The 20,804-nt window shown below is 36.6% G+C and overlaps 1 protein-coding gene across 1 annotated transcript in view; it reads left to right on the top strand.

Moving 5' to 3' along the window:
* DOCK3 (dedicator of cytokinesis 3) overlaps positions 1–20,804 on the top strand; it is a gene marked incomplete at its 3' end in the record, with an annotated part of 615,312 nt that overhangs the window by 176,655 nt on the left and 417,853 nt on the right. Inside the window, exon 3 of the mRNA XM_080804908.1 lies at positions 1,601–1,641. Within this exon, the coding sequence (XP_080661034.1) occupies positions 1,601–1,641 (41 nt within the window). The remainder of the gene's footprint in view (positions 1–1,600; positions 1,642–20,804) is intronic.

Here is a 20,804-nt window from a genome sequence, read left to right as displayed (position 1 = left end):
TGTGATCTTGATGGTCCTGAGACCACACTGTCCCAGCGAGGCTTCCACCCCCTACTTAGCCACTGGAGCCTCAGTGGAACCAACTTCTAAAAATTCTGATTTTGTGTTCTGCTGCTCTGTCACTTGCCAGGAGTCCGCTTACCGAGGGTCCCTCCCCCTACTGTCTATCTTCCCAAATATCACCTGGGTTCACATCTTTGCATGTCCTACCTTCCAAACGTTGTGGCTTTTCTGTTCATAGAATTGCTGCTATTTTTTCCTTCGATCTCCTGTTGAGTTTGTAGGTGTTCAGAATGCTTTGATAACTATCTAGCTGAATTCTTGGGAGCAGACAAATTTAGGTCTTCTATTCCTCCGTTATCTTGCTCCTGGGGTTTTTCATTTTCAAGTTTTACACAAGGCTTGCAGCAAAGGAGATGGGAAAGGGTAAGTTAAAAAGGTCTTTGTTCTTACCGAGATTCAGATTTCTTGAATAAGTACTATTTGGATTATTTCAGGTCTTTGGTTTACTTCTAGAGTTCTATAGAATTTGATTTTGACAGTTTTTGCCAGGATTCTAATTGCTTTTATTAAGGAAAGGCTTTTTGGAAATCCTTCTCTGCCATTCCTGCTGATACCATTTTCTGTTCTGTTTCTTAAGCTATTATAAAATCTCACTTACGGTAAATCACTTTTTTCTTTTTAATAAATGAAGATACTGAAACTCTCAAGGTTTAAACTGAGTTATTAAAATTTATTACTTCAGCTGTTGTACTAAACATAAGGATATTTCTTCTTTTATTTTTTGTTATGATTCCAGGAAAGTTGATTTTTTTCCTCATAGCTTGTTGCAAGATTTAAAGGTTAATGCATAGAAAGAACAATCTGTCAATTTCAGTACATGAAATTAAGAACAGTAAGCTCTCAATCATTATTAGCTATTATCAATAATCTCCTTTTCTTCATCTTCCTCCTTTCAGTACAGCTCATTGGAACTTTTCCCTCTTATACCATAGCAGAGCAACTATAACAAACCTCTGAGAATAATAGATTGGAATTGAGAAAAGTTGGTAATGAAATTTCCTTTCTCTGAAAATTGTTTTTCTTGTGTAATTGAAACTTTGATTCTTATTGCTGTGTATGAATGCTGAGAGGGAATAACTGAAGAACAGATGTCAACTTTAGTATCTGGAAAGCCAAGAAATGAGCATAGTGTAGCTTTGTGCATGGGACACTGAATGAGATCAGGAAACAAAAAGTTTGGGCTATAGTCTCTATCTGCTACCAAAAAAACTATATGATTTTGGCATTCTTCTGCCCCTCACAGTTTCATCTGGGAATTTTCAGAGTTGAATTACATGTCCTCTGAGGTCTTTTTTAGTTTTTTGGGCTTATTCAGTTGAAAGTTGTATCTTTTGAAGAAAATTGGAAATGTATTTAATGTAAGACTGTTCCTTTTAGAGTAAAGTACTCAATAAAGGCATAAGTAGTGAGGCTTTACTAGAAAGGTTTGTATTAATTTTTCACTCTAAAATACTACATTATATAAATAAATACATTATGTGTTTTATAGGAAAAAATGACAATATGAATTTAATATCTTTTGTATGATTTGTTTTAGGTTGGTACAGAGGAGTTTCAACAAAGAAGCCAAATGTAAAGGTAATGAAAAGTTTATTGTTACCCTTTCTAATGTAAGAAGTGACCTAGTATGTTTATTTGCTATAAAAACAATTCTTACTTGTCCATCTCTTAATCTTTTACAATAGCCACACTCTTTCTTTCCTTTACAGAGCTGTATTAGACCCTACCCTGCTCTATGTCAGCAGCATTAAAATTTTTTTAAAGATATGTAATATTTTTTCCTTCAAGTATTTGACAAAAAGTAAATTGACCTCATAACCAATACCAAAGAAATAGAAACAGCTGGGTGTGTTGCAAAAACAATGAATACTGTTACGCTGAAAAAAAATTAAAAAAATTATTTCATAAAAAAAAGGAGAGAATATTGTAAACAATTACATGCCAACAAATTGGGCAATTTGGAAGAAATGGATAAATTCCTAGAAACATGTAAAGTACCAAAACTGAAACAGTAAGAAATAGAAAACTTAAACAGACCCACAGCAAACAAAGAAATTGTAATAAAAAATCTCCCAACAAATAAGAATCTAGGGCTGGGTGGCTTCTCAGGGGAATTATACCAAATATTTATTTATTTATTTATTTATTTAAAAGATTTTGTTTGTTTGACAGCAAGAGAGGAAACACAAGCAGAGGGAGTGGGAGAGGGAGAAGCAGACCTCACGCCAAGCAGGGAGCCTGATGTTGGACTAGATCCCAGGACACTGGGATCATGACCTGAGCCGAAGGCAGATGCTTAATGACTAAGCCATGCAGGTGCCCCTATACCAAACACTTAAAAAACAATTAATATCTATTCTTCTGAAGCTGTTCCAAAAAATAGAAATGGAAGGAAAACTTCTAAACTCATTCTTTTAGTCCAGCATTACCTTAATCCTAAAACCATGCAAAGACCCCGTGGAAAATGAGAATTACAGACCAATATCCCAGATGAACATGGATAAAGAAATTCTTAACAAAGGGATGCCTGGGTGGCTTAGTCCATTAAGCATCTGCCTTTGGATCAGGTCATGATCTCATGTCCTGGGATTGAATCCTGCATCAGGCTCCTTGCTCAGCAGGGAGTCAGCTTCTCCCTCTGCCTGCTCTGCCTGCTCTTCCTCTGTTCTCCCTGCTTGTGAACTTGCTCTCTGTCTCTGTCTGTCTCTCTGAACAAATGAATAAAATCTTAAAAAAATTCTTACCAAGATAGTAGCTAATAGGATACAACAATACATTAAAAGGGTTATTCACCTCAATCAAGTGGGTTTATTCCTGTGTAGCAGAAGTGGTTCAGTGTCCACATACCAATCAACTTGATACACCACAATAACAAAAGAAAGGGTAAGAACTATATGATCCCCTCAATAGATGTAGAAAAGCATTTGACAATATACAGCACCATTTCTTGCTAAAAACCGTCCACAATGGAACGATAGAGGGAATATACCTCACCATCATAAAGGCCATATGTGAAAGATCTATCCTCAGTGGGGAAGAACTGAGAGCTTTTCCCTTATGGTCAGGTACACGACAGGGATGTTCACTGTCGCCACTATTGTTCAGTATAGTACTGGAAGTCCTAGCCTCAGTAATCCGACAACAAAAAGAACTAAATAAAAAGCATGCAGATTGGTAAAGAAGTCAAACTTTTACTCTCTGCAGATGACATGATGGTCTATGGAGAAAACCCGAGACTCCACCAAAAAATTGCTAGAACTCATACAGAAATTCAGCAAAGTCACAGGATATAAAATCAATGCACAGAAGTCTGTTGCATTTCTGTACACCAATAATGGATCAGCAGAAAGAGAAATCAAGGGATTGATCCTGTTTACAGTTGTACCAAAAACTGCAAGATACTTAGGCATAAACCTAACTAAGGAGGTAAAAGATGGGTACTCTGAAAACTATAGAACACTTATGAAAGAAATTGAGGAAGACAAAAAAACTGGAAAGATCTTCCATGCTCATGAATTGGAAGAAAAAATATTGTTAAAATATCCATACTACTCAAAGCTGTCTACACATTCAGTGCAATCCCTATGAGTATAGCAGGAGCATTTTTCACAGAGCTGGAAGAAAAAATTCTAAAATTAATATGGAATCAGAAAATACCCTGAAAATCCAAAGTAATGTAGAAAAAGAAAACCAAAGCTAGAGGCATCACAATTCCGGACTTCAATCTGTATTACAAAGCAATAGTCATCAAAACGGTATGGTACTAGCACAAAAACAGACATATAGATCGATGGAACAGAATAGAAAACCCAGAAATGGACCTCACCTGATCTTCAACAAAACAGGAAAGAATATCTAATGGAAAAAAGATAATTTCTTCAACAAATGGTGTTGGAAAAGTTGGGACAGCCACATGAAGAAGAATGAAACTAGACCACTTTCTTACACCGTACACAAAATAAATTCAAAGTGGATAAAAGACCTAAATATGAGATAGGAATCTATCAAAATCCTAGAGGAAAACACAGGTAGCATCCTCTTTGACCTTAGCCTCATCAATTTCTTGCTAGACATGTCTCCAGAGGCAGGGGAAACAAAAGCAAAAGTAAACTATTGGGACTTCATCAGGATGAAAAGCTTCTGCACAGCAAAGGAAACAGTCAACTAAACCAAAAGCCAACTGACAGAATGGGAGAAGATATTTGCAAGTGACACATCAGATAAAGGGCTAGTATCCAAAACCTATAAAGAACTTATCAGACTCAACACTCAAAGAACAAATAATCCAATCAAGAAATGGGCAGAAGACATGAGCAGACATTTCTCCAATGAAGACATCCAGATGGCTGACAGACACATGAAAAAGTGCTCAGCATCACTTGACATCAGGGAAATACAAATCAAAATCACAAGACCAATGATGTACTATACCTTGGCTAATTGAATGAAAAAACAACAACAACAACAACAAAAACCCAGAATGAGATACCACCTCACACCAGTCAGAATAGTTAAATTAACAAATCAGGAAACAACAGTTGGTGATGATGCAGAGAATGGGAACCCTCTTTACACTGCTGGTGGGAATCCAAACTGGTGCAGCCATTCTGGAAAACAGTATGGAGATTCCTCAAAAAGTTAAATGTAGAGCTACCCTGTGACCCAGCAATTATACTCAAAGGATACAAAAATAGTGTTTTGAAGGAGCACATGCACCCCAATATTTAGCAGCAATGTCCAAAATAGCCAAACTGTGAAAAGAACCCAGGAGCCCATCGACACATGAATGGATAAAGAATATGGAGTGTGTACACACACACACATCAGAATATGGAGTGTGTATACACACACACACACACACACACACACACACACACACACACCCCAGAATATTATACAGCCATCAAAAAGAATGAAATGTTGCCATTTGCAACAATGTGGATGGAACTAGAGGGTATTATGATAAGTGAAATAAGTTACTCGGAGAAAGACAATTATCATATTTCATTCATGGAATTTAAGAAACGAAACAGATGAATATAAGGGAAGGAAAGGAAAAATAAAAGAAAAACAGAGAGGAGGGCAAACCATAGGAAACTTTTAACTATAGGGAGCAAACTGAGGGTTGTTGGAGGGAGGTGGGTGAAGTTATGGGGTAATGTGGTGATGGGCATTAAGGAGGGCACTTGTTAAAATGAGCACTGGGTGTTATATTCAAGTGATGAATCACTAAATTCTACCCCTGGAGCTAATGATACACTATATGTTAACTAAATTGAATTTAAATAAAAAATTTCTTGAGGGCATGTGTGGTGATGGGTAATGGACATTATATTGCAACTAATGAATTGTTGAACACTACGTCAAAGCCTAATAATGTCAATTATGATATGGTTTCATTTATTTGTGGAACATAAGGAATAGCATGCAGGACATTAGGAGAAGGAATGGAAAAATGAATGGAGGGGGAAATGAACCATGAGAGACTATGGACTCTGAGGAACAAACTGAGGGTTTTAGAGGGGACAGGAGTTCGGGGATGGGTGAGCCCAGTGGTGGGTATTAAGGAGGGGTACGTGTTGCTCGGAGCACTGGGTGTTGTATGCAAACAGTGAATCATGGAACACTACATCAAAAACTAATGTATTGTACAGTGACTCATGTAACATAATTTTAAAAAAATGATGTGTTATATGTCGGTTAATTGAACATAATAAAAATGAATAAAAATTTTTTTAAAAAGTAAATTGACTTATTCATAGTCCTAGTATTGTGGAGCTGTGTGTTTTTTTAGACAAATTTATTTCTAAAATACAAAATGGAAAAAACTTCCAAATAATTTTCAATTAAATGCCCTTGTTGATGACCATATTCTTGTTAAAACATGAATGTAAACAAGACTTTTTATGAACTAGGGCTTATATATTTATTCTGTTACTAATTAATATTAATTTGATCAAACAAAATATATTTTAAGTGGCAGATATAATACATTTAGGAACATTTTTCTCCGGTAATGCATTTGCAAAAATTTCTTTCTACCTACTCTTTCATATAATTAATGTTATCAGCTTTTCTTACATTTTTTCTGTAGCTTAATATTTAATATATTATGCTTTTTTCTAATAGAGAAAAATATTGAAATTATCATGTACTATTTTTATTAAAAAAGAAAATTATTCAGAATTCTAACCAGCAATTTTGCCAGAAGAATCGTTCATTTTGTTAGTTTTTAAGGTAATGATTATAAGAAGGCAGCATTTTCAAATTTTAATTCCTTCCAGCCAGGGCTTCTTATCCTTGGCATTGTGCCCATTTGGGGCCAGATAATTCTTCATTGTTGGGAGTTGTCTTGTGCATTTTAAGATGTTTAGCAGCATATATGACCTCTACTCAGTAAATGTCAGTAACACTTCTTCCCTCTAGTTATGGCAATGAAAAACGTCTGCAGACATTGCCAAAGTCCCCTCTCATCTACCCAGCCCCAGGAGGTGGTATGGTGGTGGTGGTGGTAAAATTGCCGCTGATTTAAAACCACTGCTCATAGGTAATTTTTTTCTTGTGTTTCTGGCTTTTGTTTTTTGTTTTTTTTTAAGATTTTAATTATTGGGGTGCCTGGGTGGCTCAGTGGGTTAAGCCTCTGCCTTCAGCTCAGGTCATGATCTCAGAGTCCTGGGATCAAGCCCCACATAGGGCTCTCTGCTCAGCAGTGAGACTGCTTCCCCCTATCTCTCTGCCTGCCTCTCCCTACCTGTGATATCTCTCTTTCTGTCAAATAAATAAAATCTTTAAAAAGAAAAGATTTTATTTATTTATTTATTAGACAGAGAACAAGCTAGGTGGAGGGAGTGGGGCAGAGTGAGAGGAGGAAGCAGATTACCCACTGAGCAGGGAGCCTGATGGGGGACTCAATTCTAGGACCCTGAAATCATGACCTGAGCTGATGGCAGATGCTCAACCAGCTGAGCCACCCAGGCGCCCCAGTCAGAGTTCTATTTTAGAGTGAAGAAAAGGTGCTCAGAATCTCATACCTATTTTCTAAACTCCTTTTCCTACAACAAAGGTGTTTAGAGACTATGGGATAGGCCACTTTGTAATTAATATAAGCAGTGATTTCATAAGCTAATCAAAGTGAAGAAACCAAATTAAACTAATCTTAAATATTAGAGCTCATTTTGTCTAATCAGACTCATTTAATTTCTTTAATTTTGACTAACGTGGTACTTTTGAGATTGTATATTTTGGTAATACAAACTTCATTTTAGAATCTTAGATTATCGTAGCATTTATTAATAACATATCTATATACCTTTTTATAGCTTGCATTTGTATTATTTTTTGTACTTGTATTCTTAAACTTTAACAATTTCACAGATGGAAATAAGATACTTTGCAGTGATACTTTGTGGAACCATAGTGAAAATTCTTTAGTGTTTGTAAAATATAATCATTTAATGATTTCCACACACTTAAAGTGATAAAAAATGCATTTCTATGTGTCTTTTATTTGTTGTGATATTATAGTCCCAATAAGTAAAAATTCCAGCAGGTTTTTCATAGATGTTAGTGGTTAAAGAAAATTAAAAGTTGACTTATTACTATGTCTTGAGTTGTATGTGACTTATACTAAAAATAAAACTTGAAATAGCTCAAATAAAATAATATCTGAAGTACATAGCAAATATAGTGTTCAGAAATCTTAATAAATAGTACAACATTTCTTTCTATAAACAGATTTTAAAAAGTGTCAAAGCTTAATTGTTTTGTTCTCTATGAATACTCTGTAATAAGCTGTTACATTTTTAAGGGAAAAGTAAGATGATTATAAAATCCCGTTTCAGTTATATATTTTTGTGAGCATACACTAAAGCTGTACAGTTTAAGAGAAGAATATTATATAGGAAAAATATACTAGGTTTTATGCTCAGTGATCTAAAGAATGATAGGTTTTTTGTCTTTTGCATTTTTTGAAGACTATTTTTACAGCATACACTATAGGGTAAAACTTATTTTGGCTGTATAATTTCAGAAATCAGAAGTTTTTGAGATATAATATTATCTTCTGGTGAAATGTCATGTTACCTAATTGTTAGGCTTGTTGAAATACTAGCTTTCTCAAGAATATACTCAAAGAATTAAAGAATAAGAGAGTAAAATGAGATTAAGAAAAGGACAACAGATATTTGATGATAATTTTGTGTGTTTTATAAAATATATGCTCAAGAGGAAAAGAATGACATTCAAGAGAGTTTATATTTCCCATTTTGTAGTTTCAGAATCAGCTTTTATGTAATTACTATCAACCTGATATCTAGAATTCTGCCAGATAGCTACACTCATTATAGAGTGTTTTACATCGCAAAAGTAGAGGCATAGAGGTATGAAACTGCAAGAAATGTTTAAGGAATGTTAGTCCAAACTGGCTAGGGCATAATACAGGAAAGTGATGGATAACAAGACCGGGTAGATCCATATTTGAAGACTCTTAAGGACTGGGTGTGGTGAAAAAACAATGAATACTGTTACGCTGAAAAGAAATAAAAAATTTTTTAAAAAGGCTCTTATATACCAAAGACTATAAGGAATGCTAAATAATTTGGAGTTTGTCTCTCTGGCAGTGGGCAATCTACCATTTAACAGAGGCATGGATCTACTATTGCCACACAGCATAATAACTATTTTTTAAATAGATGTACTTATTTATTTGAGAGAGAGAGAACAAGTGAGCTGGTAGGGAGGAAGGAGCAGAAGGAGAAGAAGAGAGAGAGAGAGAATCTCAAGCAGAACCTCTCACTGAGTGTGAAGCCCGACACAGTCCTTAGTCTTATGATCCTGAGATCATGACCTGAGCAGAAATTAAGGCATTAGACTCTTTTTAAAAATTTTATTTTAATCTATTAAAATTTATTTTTAATTTATTTTAAGATTTTATTTATTTGTCAGAGAGAGAGCATGCAAGAGAGCAAGCACAAGTAGGGAGAAGAGCAGGCAGAGACAGAAGCAGGCTCCCTACTGAGCAAGGAGCCCAATGTGGGACTCAATCCCAGGACCCTGGGGTCATGACCTGAGCTGAAGGCAGAGGCTTAACCAACTAAGCCACCTGGGTGTCCAAAGAGGCTGACTCCTGATGTGTACTTAATCCGCTGAGCCACCCAGGGGCCCACACACAGCACAATTATGAAATAAAGTTTTACCGTCAGGGAAGTGCAAATCAAAACCACAGTACCACCTTACACCTGTTAGGATGGTCAAAATTAACAACACAGAGAATAACAGATGTTGGGGAGGATATAGAGAAAGGAGAACCCTCTTACACTGTTGGTGGGAATGCAAGCTGGTGCAGCCACTCTGGAAAACAGTATGGAGGTTCCTCAAGATGTTAAAAATAGAGCTAACCAATGATCCAGAAATTGCACTACTGGGTATTTACCCCAAAGGTACAGATGTAGTGATAAGAAGGGGCACACGCACCCTAATGTTCATAGCAGCAATGTCCACAACAGCCAAACTGTGGAAGGAACCAAGATGTCCTCAACAGATATATGGATAAAAAAGATGTGGTTCATATATACAAGGGAATATTACTCGGCCATCAGAAAGGATGAATACCCATCATTTGCATCCACATGGAGGAAACTGGAGGGTGTTATGCTAAGTGAAATTAGTCAAGCAGAGGAAGACAATTATCATATGGTTTCACTCATATGTGGAATATAAGGAATGGTGCAGAGGACCATAGGGGAAAGGAGGGGAAAGTGAATGGGAAGAAATCAGAGAGGGAGACAAACCATGAGAAGCTCTGGACTCTGGGAGATAAATTGAGGGTTGCAGAAGGGAGGGATGGGGGGATGGGGTAACTGGATGATGGGCATTAAGGAGGGCACATGATCTGATGAGCACAGGGTGTGATATGCAACTAATGACTCAGTGAACACTACATCGAAAACTAATGATGTACTGTATGTTGTACTTATATAATACATGAACTTAATGAAAAAAAGGAAAAAATAGAGTTTATTGGAGAAACAGTAAGCACCTGTTAAAGATACATATTGAAGTGTTTACAGATGCTTTCTAAAATTTGCTCTGAAGTACTGTAGTAGGTAAAAATGTGTTTGTGGGATTAATAAATCAAGATTGGCAAAATGTTCATAATCATTAAAGGTGATTGAGAGGTTCATGTAGGTTCAGTGTGTTTTTCTGTCTAATTCTATATGTATTTGAAATGGGGATAACATTATTAGTTATTTCATACTTATTTTCATAGAATTGTTACAAGGAATCAATGAACTTATATGCAGCTCTTAACACAGTGCTTAGCACATGATAATAACAATAAATATTTGCTTCTTTTATTATAACAATTACTGCTATGGTAGCATAGCATAGCATATGCTATGGTAGCATAGGGCTTGCAAGTGAGACTTTAAAGACTTGACAACGCCTTAGAGGACAAAAAAAGAGGAACTAGCACAAAGAGACTGAGAAATAGAGGTGATAGTTGGCTAAGGAGATCCGAAAGGTTTTTTTTAAGGGGCAATTAATGATTTCAGGTATTGTGGAGTGGTCTAGTAGAATGGGTACTGAATAGGGGCTATTATGTTTGGCAGTTAGAAGTCCGTTGGTGATTTTTAAGGGAATCTGATTTAATAGCATGATAGTGGCAGAAAACCAGAGTCCTAGTGAGTAGGTTATGGGTGAAAGGAAGAAAATGGATATAGGTTCTAAAGAATATAAGCTTGTTGTTTTGGGGAGTAGAAGACTGATGAACATTTTGATTTTGATTTATGTAAAGATCTAGAAAATAATAATTTATAATGCCTTTAGTTCAGTGGTTACCTGTCAATAGTGTTGAAGAGATGGATGGATTGCAAAAAGATATGAGAAAACTTTTGGTGATGATGCAAATTTCTTTATTTTAATTGTGCCCATGATTTCACTGTAAATATATGCCAAAAGGCATCAAATTCCACACTGTAAATATGTACAGTTTAGGGTGTATCCACTATACCTCAATTAATTTGTTAAAAAATAGCAAGTAAAAGGCTTTTATATCAAACCCTGAAGATGTGATTTCATATTTATTCTGAGTTATCATTTCAGTTTCTCAATTTACTTTCTAGTTTTAATGGTTAATTTTGGTACAGACTTGGTCAAATATCAAGTAATACTGAGAATTTTCTAATGATTTTTTTATATGAAGGAAAACTGTAGTTGCCATCAATAGGAGTTCTCCTAACTGAAAACTTTTTTAAAGGTGAACTTTTATCATTGTTACTCAGCATTGGAATTCTGTATCTGTGATTTGGAATTTACCTAACAGCCACATGTTAAGTGTACTCCATGGATGGGCCTTATTATTAGTGTGTTTGTATTGTTGCAGGTGGGGAGAAAGTGGTAGATGTTGAAAAGAAGGAAGGCTAGGTGATATTTTGTGCCAGGCTTACTCCTTGTGTTTGGAAGTCTTCCAGACAACTCCTAGGTTTGAAGATTTGCTATGAGGACCCACAGGATTCATTATATAGTTGCACTCAAAGCTGTGAATTACTGCAGTGAAGAATACAAATCAAAATCAGCAAAGGGAAAAGATGCATGGGCTCAAGTCTGGGGAAATCAGGTACAAGGTTCCAAGAGTCCTTTTCCAATGGAGTCACACAGGACAAACCTCATTCTTCCAACAATACTTTGACAATATGTGTGAAGTGTTGCCAACCAGAGAAGCTTGTTTGAAACCCGGTACCCTGTGTTTTTATTGGGCACTGGTCAGATAGATAGCATCTGCCTAACGTGTAACAAATGTCCATACTCCCAGAAGGAAAGCAGGTATTTATCATATGGTTTGTGCCAAATAGTTTAGGCATAGTGAGCAAATCTTATCAGTTAATGGCGAGAACCCTACCCAAATTTAAGTTTAAAATAAGTATGAGAGTTTCATTTGGCCCATGTTTTCAGCAACACTTTTCATTTTTAGTCTTTTAAATTTTAGCCATTCATATGGATGGCATAGCAGTATCTTGTTATTATCTTAATTTTTATTTCCCTGATGACTAAAGAGGTTGAACACTTTTTCAAATGTTTATTGGCCTTTCACCTCATTTTTCTGTGTAGTGTCTGTTCATGTCTCTCACTCGTATTTTACTATTTTTTATTGAATTATATGAATTTGTTATTCTGAATATAAGTCTTTGTAAATATACTCTTTTACTCCGTGTCTTGCCTTTTTTATTAATTATTTTTATTAACATATAATGTATTATTTTCCCCAGGGGTACGGGTCTGTGAATTGTCAGGCTTACACACTTCACAGCACTCACCATAGCACATATCCTCCCCAATGTCCATAACCCAACCACCCTCTCCATACCCCTCCACCCCCAGCAACCCTGTTTCTTTTGTGAGATTAAGAGTCTCTTATGGTTTGTCTCCCTCCCGATCCCATCTTGTTTCATTTTTTCCTTCTCTACCCCCCAAACCCCCCACTCAGCCTCTCAAATTCCTTATATCAGGGAGATCGTATGATAATTGTCTTTCTCTGATTGACTTATTTCACTCAACATAATACCATCATTGCAAATGGCAAGACTTCATTTCTTTTGATGGCTCCATAGTATTCCATTGTGTGTGTGTGTTTGTGTGTGTGTGTTGATGGACATCTAGGTTCTTTCCATACTTTGGCTATTTGTGGACATTGCTGCTATGAACATTAGGGTGCACGTGCCCCTTCAGATCACTACATTTGTATCTTTAAGGTAATTACCCAGTAGTGCGATTGCTGGGTTGTAGGGTAGCTCTATTTTCAACTTTTTGAGGAACCTCCATGCTGTTTTCCAGAGTGGCTTCACCGGCTTGCATTCCCACAAACAGTGTAGGAGGGTTCCTCTTTCTCTGCATCCTCGCCAGCATCTGTCATTTCCTGACTTGTTCATTTTAGCCATTCTGACTGGTGTGAGGTGGTATCTCATTGTGGTTTCGATTTGTATTTCCATGATGCTGAGTGATGTGGAGCACTTTTTCATGAGTCTTTTGGCCATCTGGATGTCTTCTTCACAGAAATGTCTGTTCATGTCTTCTACCCATTTCTTGATTGGATGATTTGTTCTTTGGGTGTTGAGTTTGATAAGCTCTTTATAGATTTTGGATACTAGCCCTTTATCTGATATGTCATTTGCAAATATCTTCTCCCATTCTGTCAGTTTTCTTTTGGTTTTGTTAACTGTTTCCTTTGCTGTGCAAAAGCTTTTGATCTTGATGAAGTCCCAATAGCTCATGTATGCCCTGGCTTCCCTTGCCTTTGGCGATGTTTCTAGGAAGGAGCTGCTACGGCTGAGGTTGAAGAGGTTGCTGCCTGTGTTCCCTTAAGGATTTTGATGGATTCCTATCTCACATTGAGGTCTTTCATCCATTTTGAGTCTATTATTGTGTGTGGTGTAAGGAAATGGTCCAGTTTTATTCTTCTGCATGTGTCTGTCCAATATTCCCAACACCATTTGTTGACCATTAGGGTGCACATGCCCTATGTGGCACTCTATGGATGCACCATCTGTCTTTATTCCATTGAACATTCTTTCCTGCTTTGTCAAAGATTAGTTAACCATAGAGCTGAGGGTCTATTTCTGGGCTCTCTGTTCTGTTCCATTGATCTATGTGTCTGTTTTTGTGCCATTACCATAGTGTCTTGATGAAGATAGCTTTGTGATAGAGCTTGAAGTCTGGAATTGTGATGCCATCAACTTTGGTTTTCTTTTTCAACATTCCTCTGGCTATATATATTTTAGGATATATAAATTTTAGGTTTATTTGTTCCATTTCTTTGAGAAAAATTGATGGTATTTTGATAGAGATTGCATAAGTGTGTCTATTGCTTTGGATAGCATAGACATTTTCACATTTGTTCTTCTAGTCCATGAACATGGAACACTTTTCCATTTCTTTGTGTCTTCCTCAGTTTCTTTCATGAATATCCTATAGTTTTCTGAGTACAGATTATTTGTCTTTTTGGTTAGATTTATTCCTAGATATGGTTTTGGATGAAATTGTAAATGGGATCGACTCCTTAATTTCTCTTTCTTCTGTCTTGTTGTTGGTATATAGAAATGCAACTGATTTCCATGCATTGGTTTTATATCCTGACACTTTACTGAATTCCTATATGAGTTCTCACAGTTTTGGGGTGGAATCATTCAGGTTTTCCACATAAGTACCATATCATCTGCAAAGAGTGAGAGTTTTGACTTCTTTTTTGCTGATTCAGATGCCTTTTATTTCTTTTTGTTGTCTGATTGCTGAGGCTAGGACTTCTAGTACTAGGTTGAATAGCAGTGGTGATAGTGGACAACCCTGCTGTGTTCCTGACCTTGGGGGAAAAGCTCTCTGTTTTTCCCCATTGAGAATTATATTTGCTGTGGGTTTTTCAGAGATGGCTTTTATTATATTGACATAGGTACCCTCTATCCCTACACTGTGAAGTTTGATAAAGAAATGCCCTATGACCCTGCAATTGCACTACTGAGTATTTACCACAAAGATACAGATGGAGTGAAAAGAAGGGCCATCTGTACCCCAATGTTTATAGCAGCAATGGCCACGGTCGCCAAACTGTGGAAAGAACCAAGATGCCCTTCAACGGATGAATGGATAAGGAAGATGTGGTCCATATACACTATGGAGTATTCTGCCTCCATCAGAAAGGACGAATAACCAACTTTTGTAGCAACATGGACGGGACTGGAAGAGATTATGCTGAGTGAAATAAGTCAAGCAGAGAGAGTCAAGTATCATATGGTTTCACTTATTTGTGGAGCATAACAAATAATATAGAGGACAAGGGTAGATGGAGAGGAGAAGGGAGTTGAGGGAAACTGGAAGGGGAGGTGAATCATGAGAGACTATGGACTCTGAAAAACAACCTGAGGGTTTTGAAGGGGCGGGGGGTGGGAGGTTGGAGGAACCAGGTGGTGGGTATTAGGGAGGGCACAGATTGCATGGAGCACTGGGTGTGGTGAAAAAACAATGAATACTGTTACGCTGAAAAGAAAAAATTAAAAAAAAACTTGAAAAGAAATAATTTAGAAATTAAAAAAATAATTTAGACATTTTTTCCTATGATTTCTTCAAATACTTCTTTGCTACTTTGTTCATTTATTTGGATAGTTTTAATACTAGGTCTTCAAGTGTGCTACTCTTTCTTCTTTCTTTCATTAAACACCTTGAATGAACATTTTCATTTAGATGTGTTTTTTAGTTCTTTTATTTCCATTTTCCATTTTATGTATTTATTGCATTTTCATTATGTTCATGTTTTCTTTTAAAATTTTAAAAAATATTTTGTTTATTTATTTGACAGAGAGGGACAGCGAGAGAGGGAACACAAGCAGGGGGAGTGGGAGAGGGAGAAGCAGGCTTCCCATTGAGCAGGGAGCCTGATGTGGGGCTTGATCCCAGGACCCTGAGATCATGACCTGAGCCAAAGGTAGAGGCTTAATGACTGAGTCACCCAGTTGCCCTTTTTTACATTTTTGAGCAGATTTAATAGCTGTTTTAAATGTCTTTTCTGCCAGTTCCCATTGTATATCATTTTTGGTCTGTTTTTATTGACAGCTTTTTCTCCTGGTTTTGGCTTATATTTTCTCACACCTGGTAGTTTTGTTTTGTTTTCTAGAATTTTGAAGTTATGATGAATTTCTTGACCTGAATTTTGTCATCTTCTTTAAAGAAAGCTTAATTCTTCTCCTTCTCTTCCACCACCTCCTCCTCCTCTTTCTTCTCCTTCTCCTCCTCCTTCTTCTTTCTTCTTAGGCCCTGCACCCATTGTGGGGCTTGAACTCATGACCCTGAGATCAGGAATTGAATGCTTTACTGACTGAACCAGCCAGGTGCCCCTAAAAGTTTAATTCATTATTGCAGGCAATTAATTTACTTGTAATTCAGCTTGATCCTTAAGGTTTGTTAGAGTATGCCTAGAGTAGCCTTTACTCTGGGATTCTTTGACTTTACCCTTAACATGCAATCTCACTGAGTCTTTATTGAAAGACTCATGTGTGCACTGAGTTTTTTCCCCTCTGCTGGATTAGAACTTGAATGTGTACCAATCTTATGTTTGCTCCAGGAATTGTTTAACTTGTAGCTGCCTATTAGTAGCTCTTTCCCCGTCCTTGTAGAGTCTTACTCTATGCAATTACAGCTTAGTTTTCAGGGAGAAACTCAAGGAAATCTCTGTGAGGAATCCTTTAATTCTTGGTCTTCATGATTCCCTTCTATTCTGGTGCACAATATCCACCCCTCCCATTCTTCTTTTCACTAACGTATGACAGTACTTTGCTCTGTGCTGTCTCTTTCTGATCTATAAAGGCCTCTAGACAAAAAGTGTTGGGAAATTATATGATTCACTTCTTTTTTTTTTTTATACCCAAACACAAAGTTATCTTTTTTTTTTGTATCTTAAACATTCTTTTTTTTTTTAATTTTTTATTTCTTTTCAGCGTAACAGTATTCATTGTTTTTTCACCACACCCAGTGCTCCATGCAATCTGTGCCCTCCCTAATACCCACCACTTGGTTCCCCCACCCTCCCACCCCGCCCCTTCAAAACCCTCAGGTTGTTTTTCAGAGTCCATAGTCTCTCATGGTTCACCTCCCCTTCCAATTTCCCTCAACTCCCTTCTCCTCTCCATCTACCCTTGTCCTCTATATTATTTGTTATGCTCCACCAATAAGTGAAACCATATGATACTTGACTTTCTCTGTTTGACTTATTTCACTCAGCATAATCTCTTCCAGTCCTGTCCATGTTGCTACAAAAGTTGGGTATTCGTCCTTTCTGATGGAGGCATAATACTCCATAGTGTATATGGACCACATCTTCCTTATCCATTCATCCGTTGAAGGGCATCTTGGTTCTTTCCACAGTTTGGCGACCGTGGCCATTGCTGCTATAAACATTGGGGGTACAGATGGCCCTTCTTTTCACTCCATCTGTATCTTTGGGGTAAATACCCAGCAGTGCAATTGCAGGGTCATAGGGAAGATCTATTTTTAATTTCCTGAGGAATCTCCACACTGTTCTCCAAAGTGGCTGCACCAGTTTGCATTCCCACCAACAGTGTAAGAGGGTTCCCCTTTCTCCACATCCTCTCCAACACACGTTGTTTCCTGTCTTGCTAATTTTGGCCATTCTCACTGGTGTAAGGTGGTATCTCAATGTGGTTTTGATTTGAATCTCCCTGATGGCTAGTGATGATGAACATTTTTTCATGTGTCTGGTAGCCATTTGTATGTCTTCATTGGAGAAGTGTCTGTTCATATCTTCTGCCCATTTTTTAATATGATTATCTGTTTTGTGTGTGTTGAGTTTGAGGAGTTCTTTATAGATCCTGGATATCAACCTTTTATCTGTACTGTCATTTGCAAATATCTTCTCCCATTCCGTGGGTTGCCTCTTTGTTTTGATGACTGTTTCTTTTGCTATGCAGAAGCTTTTGATCTTGATGAAGTCCCAGAAGTTCATCTTTGCCTTTGTTTCCTTCGCCTTTGGAGACATATCTTGAAAGAAGTTGCTGTGGCTGATATCAAAGAGGTTACTGCCTATGTTCTCCTCTAGGATTCTGATGGATTCCTGTCTCACGTTGAGGTCTTTTATCCATTTCGAGTTTATCTTTGTGTACGGTGTAAAAGAATGGTCAAGTTTCATTCTTCTACATATAGCTGTCCAGTTTTCCCAGCACCTATCATCCTCAATGGGAAAAAGCTTGCAGCCTTCCCATTGAGATCAGGAACACGACAAGGATGCCCACTCTCACCACTCTTGTTCAACATAGTATTAGAAGTCCTAGCAACAGCAATCAGACAACAAAGAGAAATAAAAGGTATCCAAATTGGCAAGGAAGAAGTCAAACTCTCTCTCTTCGCAGATGACATGATTCTTTATATGGAAAACCCGAAAGACTCCACCTCCAAACTACTAGAACTCATACAGCAATTCAGTAATGTAGCAGGATACAAAGTCAATGTCCAGAAATCAGTGGCTTTCTTATACACTAACAATGAAAATACAGAAAGGCAAATTAGAGAATCGATTCCATTTACTATAGCACCAAAAACCATAAGATACCTCAGAATAAACCTAACCAAAGAGGTTAAAGATCTGTACTCGAGGAACTACAGAACACTCCTAAAAGAAATTGAAGAAGACACAAAAAGATGGAAGACCATTCCATGCTCTTGGATGGGAAGAATAAACATCGTTAAAATGTCTATACTGCCCAGAGCAATCTATACTTTTAATGCCATTCCAATCAAAATTCCACCAGTATTTTTCAAAGAGCTGGAGCAAATAATACTAAAATTCGTATGGAATCAGAAGAGACCCCGAATTGCTAAGGAAATGTTGAAAAACAAAAATAAAACTGGTGGCATCACGTTACCTGATTTCAAGCTTTACTACAAAGCTGTGATCACCAAGACAGCATGGTACTGGCATAAAAACAGACACATGGACCAGTGGAACAGAGTAGAGAGCCCAAATATGGACCCTCAACTCTATGGTCAAATAATCTTTGACAAAACAGGAAAAAATATCCAGTGGAAAAAAGACAGTCTCTTCAATAAATGATTCACTTCTTTTGTTTCCCTTCTCTTAGTGATCACACATTCCTATCCTGTTGTCCAGTGTCTGAAAACAGTTGCTTCACATATTTTGTTCAGTTTTTTAGTTGTTTTTGACAGATGGCAGATCCTGGTTTTCTTTGTTATACTTCATATTTTTGAGATAATTAAGGTGTTATATGCAGTTATAATAAATAGATACTGAAGTCTTCCATTGATAACATCTTGTAAAACTGTAGTACAGTATCAAAGCCAAGATAAAGACATTAGTATAAGGAAGAGGCAGAACATTTCCACCATCACCCCTCTCTCATGTTGCCCTTTTATAGCTGTATCCATGTCCCTCTACCTTTACTTCCTGGTAACCTCTGGTAACCAGTAATTTGTTCTCTGTTTTTTTTATAATTTTGTCATTTAAAAATGTATGTAGGTGGAACCATACAGTATGCAGCATTTGGAATTGGAAATTTTCACTCAGCATAACTCTGTAGAGATTTTTCAATGTTTTTGCGTGTATTAATAGTTCATTTCTTTTTATTTTTGAGTTATATTTCATGGTATGGATGTACACCATTTGTTTAACCGTTCACATTTTGAAGGTTATCTTTCCAGTTTTTCACTATTAAAAGAGAGCTTTTATAAACAAACATGTATAGGTTTTTATAGTTTTGTGAACAAATGTTTATATTTTTCTGGGGTAAATGCCCAGGTGTGCACTTGTTGGCTTATATGGTAGTTGTAGATTTAGTTTTTTAAAAAACTGCCAAACCATTTTCTGGACAGGTGGTGTCATTTTACATTTCCACCTGCAGTGTATGAGAGATCTAGGTTCTTTGCTTTCTTGCCAGCATTTGATTTTGTCACTATTTTCTATCTTAGTCATTGTAATGGGTGTAGTGGTATCTCACTGCAGGTTTTTAAATTGTAGTTTTAATTTGCATTTCCCTAATGGCTAATGATGTTGAACCACCTTTCTCTTCACATGTTTATTTGCCATCTATATATGCTCTTCACTCCTTTTACCCATTTTCTAACTGGACTTTCTGTTTATAACTTTTGTGTTTTGGAGTTCTTTATATATTCTAGATACTAGTTTTATATCAGATGTGTAGTTCGAAAATTTTTCTCTCCATCTGTAGCTTTTCCTTTTATGTTCTTTAATCTTTCATAGAGAAAGTTGTAAATTTTGGTGAAATGTGATTTATCAGTGTTTTCTTTCATGGATTGTGCATTTGGTGTAGGCTTTAAGTTCTTTGCCTACTCCTAGGTCTCCTGTGTAGAAGATTTCCTTTTACATTTTTTCTAAAGTTACACAGTTTCACGTGATCTTTTTGAAGTTAATTTTTAGAGCTAATTTGATAGGTTGACTTATCCTATCTTTGATTTTGCTATCAGGATTACTGTTTTGCTTTTGGATGTTCAGTTTTCATTTGTGAAAATGTTATTTTTTTCTCTGTTAAATTACTATTATAAAATATTTATGTGTGTTTGTGGGGTCTAATTCTGGTTTCTCTGTTCTCTTCCATTGATCTGTTTTTCTATCTGTCAGTACTGCTCAGTCTTGATTTCTGTAGCTGTATAACAAGTTTTAAAATCAGAAAAATTTTATTCTCACACTTTATTCTTTTTTAAAAAGATTTATCTCTTTCTTTTAGAGAGAGAGAGAGCACACAGCCAGAGGGGCAGTGAGAGGGAGAGAGAATCTCAAGCAGACTCCATGCTGAGCTCTGAGCCTGACATGGGGTTTGATCCCACTCTGAGATCACAACCTGAGTTGAAACCGAGAGTCAGACACCTAACCATTTGTGCCACAAGGTGGTCCCTCATACTTTATTCTATTTAAAAATTCTTTCAGGTATTCTAGTTTCCGTCTTTTCTATATAAATTTTAGGATAACCTTGAGTATATGTAAAAGATCTTGCTAGGATTTTATAGGCATCATATTAACAAATGTGTATCAGTTTGGGGAAAACTGACATATTATGCTGTCTTCAGGTTTCTATGCACATAGCATATCTCTTTGACTTATCAGTATTTTTGACTTTTCCATATATGTTATGTATCTGTTTTGTTAGATTCATACCAAGTATATCCTATGTTTGAGAGATTATAAATGGTATATTTTTATTTTCAGTGTGCAC

The sequence above is a fragment of the Martes martes genome (genome assembly GCF_963455335.1).
Source record: "Martes martes genome assembly, chromosome: 1".
In the NCBI taxonomy this organism is placed as follows: Eukaryota; Metazoa; Chordata; class Mammalia; order Carnivora; family Mustelidae; genus Martes; species Martes martes.
The sequence above is the reverse complement of the archived record's forward strand: the minus strand, read 5'-3'. Positions and strand labels throughout refer to the sequence as shown.